Source organism: Palaemon carinicauda, chromosome 2 (genome assembly GCF_036898095.1).
Source record: "Palaemon carinicauda isolate YSFRI2023 chromosome 2, ASM3689809v2, whole genome shotgun sequence".
Taxonomy (NCBI): domain Eukaryota; kingdom Metazoa; phylum Arthropoda; class Malacostraca; order Decapoda; family Palaemonidae; genus Palaemon; species Palaemon carinicauda.
This window is the reverse complement of record NC_090726.1, coordinates 58,118,105-58,134,925: the sequence shown is the minus strand read 5'-3', so window position 1 is coordinate 58,134,925 and position 16,821 is coordinate 58,118,105. Positions and strand designations below refer to the sequence as shown.

At 44.3% G+C, this 16,821-nt stretch overlaps 1 protein-coding gene across 1 annotated transcript in view; it reads left to right on the top strand.

The window, feature by feature from the left end:
* The first annotated feature begins 2,683 nt into the window (after window positions 1-2,683).
* Atu (Another transcription unit) overlaps window positions 2,684-16,821 on the top strand; it is a 63,394-nt gene continuing 49,256 nt past the window's right edge. Inside the window, exons 1-3 of the mRNA XM_068356080.1 lie at window positions 2,684-2,841; window positions 11,545-11,652; window positions 11,809-12,993. Of these exons, the coding sequence (XP_068212181.1) occupies window positions 2,796-2,841; window positions 11,545-11,652; window positions 11,809-12,993 (1,339 nt within the window). The 5' untranslated portion in view covers window positions 2,684-2,795. The remainder of the gene's footprint in view (window positions 2,842-11,544; window positions 11,653-11,808; window positions 12,994-16,821) is intronic.

Genomic DNA, 16,821 nt, shown 5'->3' with positions numbered 1-16,821 from the left:
TCCATTATAAGGCCATTTCTCTGATTTTATGTTTTACACATTTTATCAAGACTGCTTAATTGTTTCTCTCCCTGGATATACACAATAAGTTTAAAACAAGAATAAAACTCTAGTAACTAGAGGAAAAATTATAAAATTGATGTACTGTGTCCAAAGATGTAGAAATTTCAATTGGTTTCACTGTCTTTCAATTTGGATTTTCCTTTTAATAAAATGTATCATACTACTCTTTCCTAACTTTTAAAGACAATCGTTTATGATATTTTCAAATCCTCCTTGATACTTGATAATTAACCTTGACTCTGCACTCTATTGTAGGAAATAGGACTCTTTTATAATCAATCTTTGGCATTTCTTGCTATTAGGTGACAAGATTTGAGAATTTTTTTTTCGTACTTCTATCTATTTCAACGCAGTTATTAACTTTAATCTATTCCACAGAACTCTTGTTATTTCTCATGTATAGTTTATTTGTTATTCGTTTCCTTTTTCCGCATTGGGCTGTTTTCCCTGTTGGAGAATTTTGGTTTGCAGCATCCTGCTTTAACAACTAGAATGGTAGCTTGGCTATTATCAATAATGAAAATAATTCATGGGAAACCTCATGCAAAGAAATTCCTTTCTTACCTATCCTTGCTATTGTGTGAGGGTTCTATATATACACATGCATCCAAATTTTTCCAATTTTCTACACCTAAATAAATTCTCTTTAGTACCATTTGCATCTGTACACAACTCATATATCCTGTCATTTTCATTCCCCTTTCTATAGTTTCCTTATAGATTCAGCATGATGAATCTTATCTTCATTATTATGATAGCTTCCTTGGTGGCGTCCAAATAAATATTGACAACTTGGTTCTGACATCAAGTTCATGACCTAGCTATATCACTGGACTGTAATTTGTCTTTCAGTGCTCATAAAAATGTAGTAAGAATCACTTGATATCGCATTAGAAAACATTGTTTTTACAGGGAAACGTTTAAATGAATGTTCTTTTTTTAGGAAACTTGTGATTAACAGTCATTACCAGGATTTACTATCATTCTATCTATTACAAGCTACCCAAAGTGCAACTTAAGAATGTTCTAAGCAATATTGATAAAAAGGTGTTCGACCGCAAGAAAGGATTACTTGTAAACAGATTATACTACACCGACTGCCTATCAAAGCTAAAATAAATATCAAGTTATATGTAATGATTCATCAAGTTCTCAGATCTGGAAGTCCAAAATATTTCATAAAATTACTACACACCGTATAGACAACAAATCAAGTCGACACAAGAATAGTTGTGGATGGTTTAAAGTTAATGGAGCCGGGATGCACATCTATTGTAGGTTGTAGACTCCAGGGCTTTTAAATATGCGGCCCAAGATTGTAAAACAAGCGTCCACAAGACATACGAAGAACCAATGGTAGGCTTTCAAGAAGTTGAAAACCCTTTTATTCGTGAACTTCTACGATATTATTATTATTATTATTATTATTATTATTATTATTATTATTATTATTACTTGCTAAGCTACAACCCTAGTTGGAAAAGCAAGATCTATAAGCTCAGGGGCCCAACAGGGAAAATAGCCCAGTGAGGAAAGGAAACAAGGAAAGATATTATATTTTAAGAACAATGACATTTGAATAAATATTTCCTATATAAACTATGGAAACTTTAACAAAACAAGAGGGAGAGAAACGAGAGAGAATAGTGTGCCCGAGTGTACCCTTAAGCAAGAGAAGTTAGAGAATTCTAACCCAAGACAGCGGAAGACCATGGTACAGAGCCTATGGCACTACCCAAGACTAGAGAACAATGGTTTGATTTTGGAGTGTCCTTCTCCTAGAAGAGTTGCTTACCATAGCTAAAAAGTCTCTTCTACCCTTACCAAGAGAAAAGTAGCCAAAGGACAATTACAGTGCAGTAGTTAACCACTTGGGTGGAGAAGAATTGTGGATTTGATCATTACCGTGGTTACGCCATATAGTACTCTAAATACTCAATAATGTATACGGCAAACTAATCTTGTTGATCCATCAATAACTGTAATCAATCCTCTCTGCCATTCCCATTTACAAACCTCAGCTTTGTAATATATGCTATTTTTCTTTTAATTTTAATTGGCCCTTTACATTTTATTTCTTAATTAAGTTCTTCCTTTCTACAATTCCTTACGTCTTCAACTTTAATTTCATACTGTTTGTAAATTTCTAGAAGACTTTTTCCCCAACATTCTCATTTATAGTTCTCTTTTTCGATCTTCCACCGTGATGTCTGTACTAAATTCTGTTCTCTGTTTGTCAAAATTCCTATTTTCACATTTAATCCTCCAAAATAGCATATTTACAGCCAATTTAGACATACCTTTAATAATCTTGTATTGAAGTCTCTCTTAATTCCTTTACGTCTATTTATCTAAAATGGGATCTAAAGTTGTAAACTGTGAACAAAGTGAATTATTGAAGAAGAACGTAGTAAACATTACTTTAAGGCTATATCGTACTTTTTTAACCAGCCATCTAAGACAATATATTACTCAATGAACGTTAAAACGATTTAATGTTATTGTTGTCGACTGCGAATTATATTAAAGCTTTTATAGAAAACCATATAGCTATTTATTTTGATAAAATCTGAATAGGACAAGAATAAAATTTGATTTCCATCTTGGAAGTTATAACGAGTCACTTGTGTAAGTAGATGCGAAACAGCGACAGCGGGCAAAACCTAGCGGCAGAAATACACAACTTGAAGTTCCTTAATGTTAGTTGTGTGGTATAATTAAATCTTAACATCATGGCTCCGGATGAACGTATCTACTCAAAATGTGGCGATAGACAAGGTTAGTGTTGTATATGGTAAATATCCAGCAATATGAATTTGCCTTGAAACATGAAAGCGAGATAATTGTATACCCTAAGGGTACAATGTCAATACTAGCTTCTCCTACTTACTACCCTAGAGTGTACGTTAGGTTAGTCTAAGCCTATTTTGGCGACTGTGTTGGTAACTGTGCCAGCCCATGCTAGACCAACTTCTCAGTAATAGAAGTTCAGGTATTCAACTTTACCTTTTTCCAGTCATTAAGAGAGATATATCTTTGATGTAGTAAATTTTCATTTCAGAATATGTTCCTTTTCTTAAGCAAGTTTCATTCTTGTATAATATTAGGAGCCTTTGTATATTGGCGGACATTTCCTCCCATGTGGATATAAAATGGACATCAACTATCCTAAACTTTCCCACCTGACCTAACCTACTAGCCGTGTCCTTACCTACTTACCTAACGGGGGTGCTAACGCCCACCTGCAACCCCCCTTACACTGCCGTATTATAAGTTAGCCGTAATCATATATACAGGTGGCCACTATCATAGAGACACCCTTAATATTATTTGGATGTTTCAAAGTTTGAATATTTTAGGTCTGGGCAAACACTGCCGGTGTGACGGTCTGAACGATCCCCCGGTCTCAGAATTCTCCTTGATAATCTGCGCATGCGCCAACATTACCGTTTGCCAGTGCATACTAGGTTGATGTTTTATTTTCCTGTAAAGTTAGCGTGCGCAGCTCAATATTACCGCTTGCCAGTACATACGAGCTTGATGTTTTATTTTCATGCGAGCGAAGCGAGCTAATGGCGGAAAAGAACCATTATACAATGTCAAGGAGAATTCTGAGACCGGGGGAACGTTCAGACCGTCACACCGGTCAAGAGTTTCCGTCAGCTGGCGACATCCCAGGTGGATGCTTGGTGACCAGACATCTGGTATTTGATACGATTGTCCCATATTTATGACATTTGTCCCATGCCCCAGTTCAACTATCCCTGTAGTGCATTTTGTCCCTTAATTTAAATATTTAAAAAAAAAAGATATAATATACCAGTGAAATTTTGCAAAATACGTGGTAAACTAAAGGCAATCGGCATAAATTGGCTACGGGGCAGAGGCAAAAGACAAAAAATAATGGCATTAATGCACATTCAAAATAAATAACGCTAAGAGTAAAAATCGAAAAGTATTTTAGATACCTTGATTTTTTATAACCAATGCAGTATTACCAAGTATCAATTAAAACATTAAAAAATTAAATTTAAATATTAGATAATTGTCTCCTGCAAACTATAAATTGAATGAAATTACGTATATATAAGTCGTTAGAAATTTAAAGATAAGACTGGAAATTGCGACTAAGGGTGTTTCCTCATAAAAAAATTTCTGGGGAAGGTCCCCAGACTCACCGCAGTTAGTGCCATTTCAAACTGATGTAAATGTCCCTTATTTTAATTTTCAAAATCTGGTCACCTTGGATGTGCGGTTATTGTAACCTATAGGGGGATTAAATAGCTCTCTATTTTCATTTCCTATGTTATATAATGGTATTATTTTGTAGAGGTTTAGGTAAAATTTCTGTAGACTCCTACCCTGCCATTTTAGCATAAAAAAAACATTTTTCAATATTAAACTTACCCGGTGATCATATAGCTGTCAGCTCTGCTGCCCGACAGAAAAACCTAAGGACGAAATACGCCAGCGATCGCTATACAGGTGGGGGTGTACATCAACAGCGCCATCTGTCGAGCAGGTACTCAAGTACTCCATGTCAACACAGAACCAATTTTCTCTCTGTCGTGCCACCGGCAAGACCTACTAAATACGCTGTTGTTTTCTGGATTGATTTTCACGTTATTTGGTGAAGTATTCATTTCTGGTTATTAGCTATCGCTGTGCAGAAGTTATCTTCAATACTTCCTTGCATTCTTTTTATAGATTTTGGATTATTTGTTGACGACTTGGATAGATTTTGAATTCCCCCCTTTGACTAATTCAAGATGTCTGACCCTTCTCAAGTCCCCAAGTACAGGAAGTGTAGCGCTAGGGACTGTTCAAGGCGTCTTCCGAAGGCCTCTATCGATCCGCACACCGTTTGTTCCAATTGTAGGGGTAAAGCCTGTCAATTGGAAGATCGATGTGAGGAATGCGTTGGGCTTTCGGAATTCGATTTTCAAGAATTCCTGAAATATGCACGTAGGCTAGAGAAGGATAGGATCAGGAGGAGTTCGTCTCGCTCAATTGATTTTTCCTCTCCCCATGCCCCACAACCTATTCCTTCCCCTGTAGTGGTTGCACCCGACCCCCCTGCTAGCTCTCATCAACCTTCGATGGCAGATATGATGCGTGCCATCCAGGCTCTAGGTGAGAGAGTCGAGTCATTGGCGAATGACCGCAATCAACTCATGGCTGACGTCAGGGAGTTGAAAGGTAAAAGTGCAGTGGGAAGTGAAGTGAGTGTTAGTGCAGTGAAAAGTGTCAGTGTTACGCATGAGGGTGCGTCTGTTCGTGCCTGTCGTCCTCCCAGTCCGGGACCTCTTGCAAGCTCCCAAGCCCAGGGGAGAAGCAATGTCGTACGACCAAAGGGTTCGACAGGCTTTAATCAGCGGACAGACGTTCCCTCCGTGGTTTCGGACGTATCTTGCCTAGATCGTCCCACCCACAAGAAGACGAGTGAGCCCGTTCATTCCTCGTCTGCGGAAGAGGTTTCACGCCAGAAACGATGGACCAAGGTCTCACGGCCTCTTAAACGCAAGGTCCCTTCCGAGCAAGTCCAACGGCCCAGGTGTAGCCACTGGGTCAGTTCGGACTCGCTGCAGTCCTCCGACGACTGCACACCTCCTAAGAGAGGCAAAGTGGTACCGCAACAGGCAGTAACTCCGTCTGTTGCCGCACCAGCTGTTGTAGACCCTAAGTGGTCTTTGCTGCAGTCTATGCAGACTCAGTTAGCTGCGGTTATGCAGGAGTATCGTGCGGAGAAGGTTGACGCTGCACCCGTTAGCCTACAACCTACCACGGTTGTGCGCCCAGCAGACGCTGAGGCTGCCTGCTCCCACACTCCAGCTGTGAGAGCTCCTCCACCCATGCGCAGTCGACCCTGCCAGACGCATGCTGACGTTCACAGACGCACGGAACCCTCCGTTGCTGTTCGTGTGCTACCACAACAACAGGAGGGTGGAGTTAAGCTGCCGTGTTTTGACGCGGTGCGTCAGCCTCCGCAACCCACGGTGGTCTCCGCTATCCGTCCACAGTCGGGAGTAGACGCTTTGCGCACCCACTCAGTTATGGTTGTTGCCAGTTCTCAGACTGACCAACAGTGGCATGACGTTGGGTCCAGTGCAGCCACGCATGCACCCGTGCTGCCGGACTCAGCCGTCCAGCTTTTACCTACTCCGTTGCCTCTTCCTCCTCAACATTCAGACGATGGACTCTCTGATGATGACGAAGCTGCACATCTTGACGACCAACACTCGGACATCGACGAACCCAAGACCACGCCTCCCTCCTTAGACTTTAGGAAAGTGCTTGCGCTGTTCAAGGATTTATATCCGGATCAGTTTGTGTCTGCAGCACCACGCTCGCCTCCCTCTGAGTTCGCTTTAGGCATGCAGTCAGCAGCACCTGCCTTTACGAAGCTCGTACTCGCTCGCTCGTCCAAGAGAGCTTTAAGGGTACTGGGAGAGTGGTTGCAGTCCAAAAAGCAACTTGGGAAGACATCCTTCATGTTTCCCCCGGTCAAGCTTGCTTCCAGATCTAGCGTCTGGTATGCCACAGGAGAAGTTCTCGGCTTGGGAGTTCCTGCCTCTGCCCAGGGCGACTTCTCAAGTCTGGTAGACTCTCCCCGCAGGCTGGCTATGAGACGCTCCAAGATTTGCTGGACTCCTTCGGATATGGACCATCTTATGAAGGGAGTTTTCCGTGCATTCGAAGTCTCTAACTTCTTGGACTGGTGTTTGGGAGCGTTGAGCAGGAAGACCTCCCCTTCTGATAAGGAAACTTCCATGCTCATTATGTCCTGCATGGACAAAGCCATACGGGATGGTTCTAGTGAGCTTGCGGCTTCTTTCGTGTCCGGGGTCCTCAAGAAGCGGGATCACCTTTGCTCCTTCTTGTCAGCTGGAGTCACCCCATGTCAAAAGTCGGAGCTTATGTTTGCTCCTCTCTTGAAGTGTCTCTTCCCTGAAGAGTTGATCAAGGAGATTGCCGCCTCCTTGATCCAGAAAGACACTCATGACCTGGTGGCGTCATCCGCACGCAAAGCCACCCCTTTGCCCTCCGTGCCTAGACCCAGGATGGACACTCCAGCGTCAAGGTTCATTCCGCCCTTTCGTGGCAGAGCCTCCAGCAGAGGAGGTGCTCGTGCCGGAAGTCAACGTGGGAGCAAGAAGAAGGGTTCCAAGTCCTCTAGAGGCAGAGTCTGACTGCCTCCTTCTTCAGACAGCAGTGGGAGCCAGGCTCAAGAACTACTGGCAGGCCTGGGAGAACAGGGGCGCAGACGCACAGTCTGTGAAGTTACTCAGGGAGGGGTACAGGATTCCATTCTTGCGCAAGCCCCCTCTAGCAACAACTCCCATCGACCTCTCTCCCAGGTACAGAGAGGAGGACAAGAGACTAGCTTTACAGCAAGAGGTGTCTCTCTTACTACAAAAGGGAGCGGTAGTCATAGTCCGGGACCATCAATTCCCGGGCTTCTACAACCGCCTCTTCTTAGTGGCGAAGAAGACAGGAGGGTGGAGACCGGTGCTAGACGTCAGTGCTCTGAATGTCTTTGTCACAAAGCAGACGTTCACCATGGAGACGACAAAGTCGGTTCTAGCATCGGTCAGGAAGGAAGACTGGATGGTCTCGTTAGACCTAAAGGACGCTTACTTTCACGTCCCCATCCACCCAGATTCCCAACCTTTTCTAAGGTTCGTTTTTGGGAAGGTTGTATACCAGTTCCAAGCCCTGTGCTTTGGCCTAAGCACGGCACCTCTAGTTTTTACCAAACTGATGAGGAATATTGCCAAATTCCTGCATTTAGCAAACATCAGAGCCTCCCTCTATTTGGACGACTGGCTTTTAAGAGCTGCGTCAAGTCGTCGCTGTCTGGAGAATCTACAGTGGACTCTGGATCTGACCAAGGAATTGGGTCTCCTGGTCAATATAGAAAAGTCCCAACTCGTCTCATCCCAAACTATAGTATACCTAGGAATGGAGATTCAGAGTCAAGCTTTTCGGGCTTTTCCGTCGGCCCCCAGAATCAGTCAAGCCCAAGAATGCATCCAGTCCATGCTGAAGAAGGACCGATGTTCAGTCAGACAGTGGATGAGTCTGATAGGGACGCTTTCATCTCCGGACCAGTTCATCGCGTTAGGGAGACTCCACCTCCGCCCCCTTCAATTTCACTTAGCTGCTCACTGGAGAAAGGACAAGACGCTAGAAGCGGTCTCGGTTCCTATTTCCGAGAAGATGAAGTCTTCACTGACTTGGTGGAAGAACAACTTTCTCCTCAGGGAGGGTCTGCCACTGGCTGTTCAGACCCCCGACCACCTTCTCTTCTCGGACGCATCGGACACGGGCTGGGGTGCGACATTGGACGGTCGGGAATGCTCGGGCACGTGGAATACGGATCAAAGAACGTTGCACATCAACTGCAAGGAGCTACTGGCAGTTCATCTGGCCTTGAGAAGCTTCAAGTCCCTCCTTCTAGGCAAGGTGGTGGAGGTGAACTCCGACAACACCACAGCCTTGGCGTACATCTCCAAACAAGGAGGGACTCATTCGATGACGTTGTACGAGATCGCGAGGGACCTCCTCACCTGGTCAAGAGATCGAAACATATCCCTAGTAACGAGGTTCATTCAAGGCGACATGAATGTCATGGCAGACCGCCTCAGCCGGAAGGGTCAAATCATCCCAACAGAGTGGACCCTTCACAAGAATGTATGCAACAGACTATGGGCCTTGTGGGGTTAGCCTACCATAGATCTGTTCGCAACCTCGATGACCAAGAGGCTCCCAATTTATTGTTCACCGATTCCGGACCCAGCAGCAGTTCACATAGATACCTTTCTTCTGGATTGGTCCCATCTAGACCTTTATGCGTTCCCCCCGTTCAAGATTGTCAACAGAGTACTGCAGAAGTTCGCCTCTCACGAAGGGACAAGGTTGACGTTGGTTGCTCCCCTCTGGCCCGCGAGAGAATGGTTCACCGAGGTACTGCAATGGCTAGTAGACGTTCCCAGAACACTTCCTCTAAGAGTGGACCTTCTGCGTCAGCCGCATGTAAAGAAGGTACACCCAAGCCTCCACGCTCTTCGTCTGACTGCCTTCAGACTATCGAAAGACTCTCGAGAGCTAGAGGCTTTTCGAAGGAGGCAGCCAGAGCGATTGCTAGAGCTAGGAGGACATCCACTCTCAAAGTCTACCAGTCGAAGTGGGAAGTCTTCCGAAGCTGGTGCAAGTCGAAATCAGTATCCTCAACCAGTACCTCTGTAACTCAGATAGCTGACTTCCTTTTATACCTAAGGAAGGAAAGATCCCTTTCAGCTCCCACGATCAAGGGTTACAGAAGCATGTTGGCAGCAGTCTTCCGTCACAGAGGCTTAGATCTTTCCAACAACAAAGATCTACAGGACCTCCTTAAGTCTTTTGAGACCTCGAAGGAGCGTCGGTTGGCCACACCAGGTTGGAACTTAGACGTGGTACTAAGATTCCTTATGTCAGCAAGGTTCGAACCACTTCAATCAGCCTCTTTTAAAGATCTCACTTTGAAAACTCTTTTCCTCGTCTGCTTAGCAACAGCTAAAAGAGTCAGTGAGATACACGCCTTCAGCAGGAACATTGGATTTACATCTGAAACGGCTACATGTTCCTTACAGCTTGGTTTTTTAGCCAAAAACGAACTTCCTTCTCGTCCTTGGCCCAAATCGTTCGATATTCCAAGCCTTGCTAATTTGGTTGGAAATGAACAAGAAAGAGTACTATGCCCGGTAAGAGCTCTTAAGTACTATTTGAGACGTACTAAGCCATTACGTGGACAATCAGAAGCTTTATGGTGCGCCATTAAGAAACCTTCTTTACCAATGTCGAAGAATGCAGTTTCTTATTATATCAGACTTTTGATTCGAGAAGCTCATTCCCATCTGAATGAGGAGGACCATGCTTTGCTGAAGGTAAGGACACATGAAGTTAGAGCTGTCGCAACTTCAATGGCCTTCAAACAAAACAGATCTCTGCAGAGTGTAATGGATGCAACCTATTGGAGAAGCAAGTCAGTGTTCGCATCATTTTACCTTAAAGATGTCCAGTCTCTTTACGAGAACTGCTACACCCTGGGACCATTCGTAGCAGCGAGTGCAGTAGTGGGTGAGGGCTCAACCACTACATTCCCCTAATCCCATAACCTTTTTAATCTTTCTCTTGAAATGCTTTTTATTGTTGTTTTTGGGTTGTCCGGAAGGCTAAGAAGCCTTTCGCATCCTGGTTGATTTGGCGGGTGGTCAAATTCTTTCTTGAGAAGCGCCTAGATTAGAGGTTTTGATGAGGTCCTTTAGTATGGGTTGCAACCCTTCATACTTCAGCTCCTAGGAGTCGCTCAGCATCCTATGAGGATCGCGAGGCTCAGTAAGGAAGACGTACTTAAAAAAGGCAGAGTAATTGTTCAAGTCGACTTCCTTACCAGGTACTTATTAATTTTATGTTTGTTATTTTGAATAACTGCTAAAATGAAATACGAAATACTTAGCTCTTAATGTTAACATATATGCTGGTCTCTACCCACCCCCCTGGGTGTGAATCAGCTATATGATCACCGGGTAAGTTTAATATTGAAAAATGTTATTTTCATTAGTAAAATAAATTTTTGAATATACTTACCCGGTGATCATAAATTAAAGGACCCACCCTTCCTCCCCAATAGAGACCCAGTGGGCCGAGGAGAAAATTGGTTCTGTGTTGACATGGAGTACTTGAGTACCTGCTCGACAGATGGCGCTGTTGATGTACACCCCCACCTGTATAGCGATCGCTGGCGTATTTCGTCCTTAGGTTTTTCTGTCGGGCAGCAGAGCTGACAGCTATATGATCACCGGGTAAGTATATTCAAAAATTTATTTTACTAATGAAAATAACATATTACTTACAAATTTGATATCCAGAATTTCCATTTTTTCAGAACTCAATGTCCCAAGGCTTTCAAATAACAAGGACTTCTCTTTATAAATTACTGTACATTGAAGTACCATATGCAATTTTATGTGATGAGTGTATGCATTTTATCTTTCAAGCAACAAGATTTTTACTCTGGTGTTGGTTAATGTAAAGCATTTTCCAACATAGAACAAGAAATAACCCTTCCTGGATGTTGTGATTTCTTGAGTTGGTCAAAAATTTTAGGTTTACCTAATGTTAAAATAATATTTTTTTTTTTTTTTTTTTTTTTTTTTTTTTTTTTTGAAAACAAGGAAATTACCATGATTTTTGTCATATAAATACTAGTTGATAGCCACACCAGATATTGTGTATGCAAATTTTTTTTTTTGTAAAAGGTATGGTTGTATTTGGGGTCTTTGTTGCATTACTTTTAGATAAAATTTAAACATTATTTTACTTACCATATGAAATATAATAAATAACAAACATAACAAACCCTGTAAAAATTTGTCAATGAGTATTTAACTGCTACCATGTCATTTTCTTGTTTTAGTCATATTTTGTATATTTTCTCAGGTGATGGGCAAGAGTCGTCTGACAACTCAGATTCCGAGAGTAGTTCAGGAAGTAGCAGCAGCAGTAGCAGCCAGGGTGGTAGCAGGGCAGGTAGCCGCTCTCCTGCACGTAAGCAAAGTGGAAATTATTTTGTGTAATGACCGATGCCTGAATGGAAATGTTTACAGTGACAGATTTTTAAAAGATTGCTGCTCATATTTCTCATGAATGATTGAAGTTACTTGTAGTTAGAGATTTTATTTATGTACATTTATTTTTTGACAGAGGACCGTTCTCCATCCCCACCTGGCAGCAATAGAAGTCGATCGCCAGCAAGTAACCGTGCTGGTATGGAGAGCCAGGCTAGTGGCTCATTTGCTAGTCCCAGAAGCCCAGATAGTAGATCTTATAGTAGGGCCAGTGCTTCCCCAAGTAGTCCTAAAAGTGGTGGCAGCAGGTCTCAAAGCAGGGGTAGTATTTCTCCTCCAGGAAGTCCCAAAAGTCCAATGAGTAGCCCCAAAAGTCCTCCCAGTAGCCCCAAAAGCCCTCACAGTAGTCCCAAAAGCCCAGTAAGTAGTCCCAAAAGCCCAGTAAGTAGTCCCAAAAGCCCAGTAAGTAGCCCTAAAAGCCCCCCAAGTAGCCCCAAAAGCCCACCAAGTAGCCCTAAAAGCCCACCTAGTAGTCCTCAATATAGAGGAAGTGAATCTCCCAGAAGTCCAAGTCCAAGGAGTGTATCAAAATCATCTCCACGCAGTAAATCTGGATATGGAGATGATTCCCCAGACAGGTCTAGGGGAGGCACCCAGTCACCAAGTGCCAGTGTAGGCAGTAGATCTCCTGTTGGTTCCAGAGGCAGGAGCAGAACTCCCATGTCTAGAGAAGCAAGTGCTTCTCCAAGAGGCTCAAGAGGAGCTAGTGGTTCTCCAGTAGCATCACGTGCAGGCAGTCAGACACCAACACAATCAAGACATTCAAGATCTAGAAGCAGGTCTCCTCACTCAAGGCAAGGCAGCAGGACTCCAGTTAAGTCCAGAAGTGGTAGTCCTTCGCCTGCTCGGTCACGAACAGGAAGTAAATCCCCTAGATCAAGAGCTAGCAGTAGATCAAGGAACAAATCTAGAAGTGGTAGCCGCTCACCCAGTAGATCAAGGAACAAATCTAGAAGTGGTAGCCGCTCACCCAGTAGATCAAGGAACAGATCTAGAAGTGGTAGCCGCTCACCCAGTAGATCAAGAACTGGTAGTCATTCTCCACCAAGATCAAGAACTGGTTCTCGAAGTAGAAGTCCCAGGAGTTCAAGTAGAACACCTGCTAGAAGTCAAAGTAGAACTCGAGATAGAAGCCACAGCAGGACTCCAGATGGACGCCCAAGAAGCCCAAAATCTCCAGCTAGCAGTAGAGGAAATCGTTCACCCACTGGTAGTAGGAAGTCTGGCTCCCGGTCTCGTTCCAGGTCACCAATTGTGAATGGTAAGTGATTAATATGATTAGGTATGAGATTTTTGTTTTTAAAATTGAAAAGATTGGCTAATGTTTTTTTTATTTATGTTTAATGTCCATAAAGTTAAAGTAGATATAATGCAGTAAATACTTCCAAACTTGGGTGTGAAGACAAATTTTTTTTCATAAGAGTCCAAAATACTATATATGACAAGATTTAAAGATTTCCTCTTTATCATGGTAACATGAAACTTTTGTTTTTGTTTTTAAAGGGAAATTTTGACTGATTTAACAGATACCGTAATTGAATAAAAGTTGCTAACATTTTCTCCCTCAAATCTCTGCCTTGTTTTGTGGAGTATAGCATAACCATAATTAAGGCTATAGAGTGAGAAAAATGTACAGTAAGTCCCCTACATATGATCAAGATGTGTTCCAAGGATGGGTTTTTATGTAGAAAAGCTCTCAAATCTAAGATGATCAACTTAGGCATCCAGTAGCTGATTTTTCTATCAGTAGTAAGAAAAATAAGTACAGTATTATGAATTCATACATCTATTTATTACTATTTGGATACAAACTTCTGAGTCATGTATATGGATTACTGTTAGTCATGCTTTCTACAACCAGCCAATAAAATTTTTTTTCTGTAATTAACATTGGGTGAATCACCAAGGTCTAATAACAATTGGTGTTAGGATTGGACAATTGAAAATAGTGTTTGTTCCGACACAGATACAAACCTTCGCTATTTGTAGGGTATTACTTTCGACGCAGCTGAAAAACGAGCCATGATAATTTTAGTGAGGGATAACTACCCCATCCGCTAGTTAGCGGGTGGGGGTTGGGGTAGACTGGCTACCCAGCTCACTCACACCTCTCGGCTGAGTAACCACTTTACTTTTTGGCTCGGTAGAGGACAGACATGCTGCCCTTCTCTCCCGCAAAGACTTGCCTTGATATGTTGTTGTTGTTGTTGTTGTTGTTGTTTCTTTTTTTTTCCCCACAGGTAACAGCGACGTAGAACACAAGGCCGAGTGCTACGGCCGCCCTGTTCGTTATCCTGCGCTCCATGTGGTAGCTCGTGAGCTACCCTTATTACGAGGTAACATTCGCTGTCAACCTTCAACTTGACGTTCCTCCTGCGAGGGGAACTTCTCTCTCTCTCGCGCGAGAGAGAGAGAGAGAGAGTGATTTTTGTTTGCGCCTACGCTTTTTTCCCATAGAGCTGGGAAAAAGCTTGTTTTAGGCGATGTGCTTCGGGAGGACATCACTCTTGTTCGCGAGAGAGAGATTATTAAGCCTACGCTTTTTTCCCATAGAGTTGGGAGAAAGCTTGTCTTTGGCGATGTCCTCCTTCGGGAGGACTTCTCCCTCGTTCGCGAGAGTTTTTTTACGCCTACGCTTTATTCCCATATAGCTGGGAGAAAGCTTGTCCTAGGCGATCTCCTTCCGGAGAACTTCCCTCTCGTTCACGAGAAATAACTTGTAGGAGCTTGCTGATCCACCAGGGGCGATGGCAGAGTTTTCTCCGAAGCAGGTTATCCCTTTGGGGGAACGAGTCTCTCGTCCTCGAGAGAAGACCGCCTCTGGGCATCGGCGGTCCCCCGTTACGCTTATGGTTCTCTTTCAGGGGCGGAGCGAGAGCCATCCTTTAAGCGACATTCTCCTTCGGGAGAACAAACCTCTTATGCGGAGGTGTGATCTTGAACCTGCTGGTTCTTCTTGATCCTTCGGGGCCTCGTTCGATCACCCTTTGGGCTGGCGTGATCGTTGAGCCTTCGGGCTCTCGTCATGTTGATCCTGTGGGTTCTCATGACAGTAGGAGTCCTTCGGGACTCCGCTCGAAACCTTCAGGCTCTCGTAACGATGGTAACGTTAAGCCTTCGGGAACTTGTGCCATCAATCACACTGACCTTTCAGGGTCTTGTGACAGATCCTCCTCGAGAAGTCTCAACTGCTCCCCTCTCAAGAACTGGTATACCTAGGCATGCGATTAGACACCCTAAGGCACAAAGCATTTCCATCAGACGAAAGGATCCAGAGACTGAGGGAGTTAGCACAGTTCTTCCTCAGTCGGGAATAGCTCCCGGCGCAGTATTGGTTTCGCCTTCTAGGTACCTCTCTTCCCTGATCCGACTAGTCCCCAACTGTCGACTCAGGATAAGATCCCTCCAGTGGTGACTAAAATCACAGAGGAACCAGCACACTGAATCCTGGGATCACCTAGTCCGCATAGGGCTAGAGGAACAGTTGGACCTCAGGTGATGGCTGGCAGAGCCAAACCTCTGCAAAGAGGTCGATCTTCTGGTCTCTCCCCTGGAATTGATGCTTTTTTTGGATCCATCAAAAGAAGGGGGGGGGGGGGGGGGGGCGCTCACGTGCTGCACCATTACATCTCTGGCCAATGGTTCGAATCAGAAAGGTACCAGCACATAAATCTCTTAGAGATGAGGGCAGCCTTTCTGGCCTTCAAAAAGTTCCACGAGGTCCTGGCTGGGCATTCCGTGGTGTTGATGAGCGACAACACCACGGTAGTAGCTTATCTAAGCAAACAGGGCGGTACCTTTTCGCAGCAGCTGTGCCATCTTATAGTAGAGATACTCAGATGGGCAGAGGACAACTCGGTGACTATCAGCTCGCTTCATTCCGGGCAAGCGGAATGTGCTAGCAGACAAGGTGAGCAGAGCGACTCAGATAGTTGGCACCGAGTGGTCTTTGAATCCTCTGTTAGCCAACAAAGTCCTGACTCTGTGGAGTTCCCCGACTGTGGATCTTTTCGCAATGGGCCTGAATTTCAGGCTCCCGTTGTACTGCTCCCCAGTCCCGGATCCCCAAGCTCTTTGGCAAGATGCTTTCCAACAACGGTGGATAAACCTGGACGCTTACGTGTTTCCCCCGTTCTGTCTGATGAGAAAAGTCCTCAACCAGGTACGAGCAAGCAACAACTTGCAAATGACCCCTCATAGCTCCGCTATGACATCACACAGAATGGTTCCCGGACCTTCTGCATCTCCTCACGGAGAACCCGAGGGAGCTCCCTCCACAGCACGACCTCCTCAAACAACCACATGCCAACATCTTCCACAAAGCTGTAGCTTCGCTTCGACTTCACGCCTGGAGACTATCCAGCACCTCCTCAGACAGAGAGGCTTTTCACAACCGGTTGCTGAAAGAATGGCTGGACACCTCAGGAGATCCACAGAGGCAGTCTACCAGACGAAGTGGTTAGTTTTCTGTGGTTGGTGTTGTGGAAGGGGTATCTCTCCTCTCAATGCTTCTGTTCCAACTATAGCGGAGTTTCTTGTATACTTTCGGGAAGAAATGCTTCTCTCGGTCTCGGCAGTCAAAGGCTACCGCTCAGCCTTGAGTCTCGCCTTTAGACTGAAAGGAGTCGATATTTCAAACTTTCTTTGCTCATAGGTAGTTACGAGCTTACTTGTCCCCAAGCAGAGCTAAGACCTCCCCCTTGGAACGTGGTTCGGGTCCTCAGGTCTTTGAAGGGCTTCCCTTATGAACCACTATGCCAGGCCTCCGATTGCCACCTCACGTGGAAGACGGTGTTCCTGCTCGCTCTGGCTTCGGCCAAGAGAGTCGGCGAACTTCATGGTCTATCTGCTGATGTCTCCCACTCTAGGAGATGGGGGGAAGTAATCCTCAACTACGTTCCTGAGTTTGTAGCTAAGACTCAAAATCCGGGGTGCTGTACTCCAGGTTCGGTCCATTTCGGATAGAGAGTCTTCGTTCTGTAACCGAAGATCCAGACCAACTGTTGTTATGTCCAGTAAGGAGTCTGAGGTGTTACTTAAGAAGAACAGCAAAAGCTCGCCCCATATACGAGCACTTTTTGTCAGCATG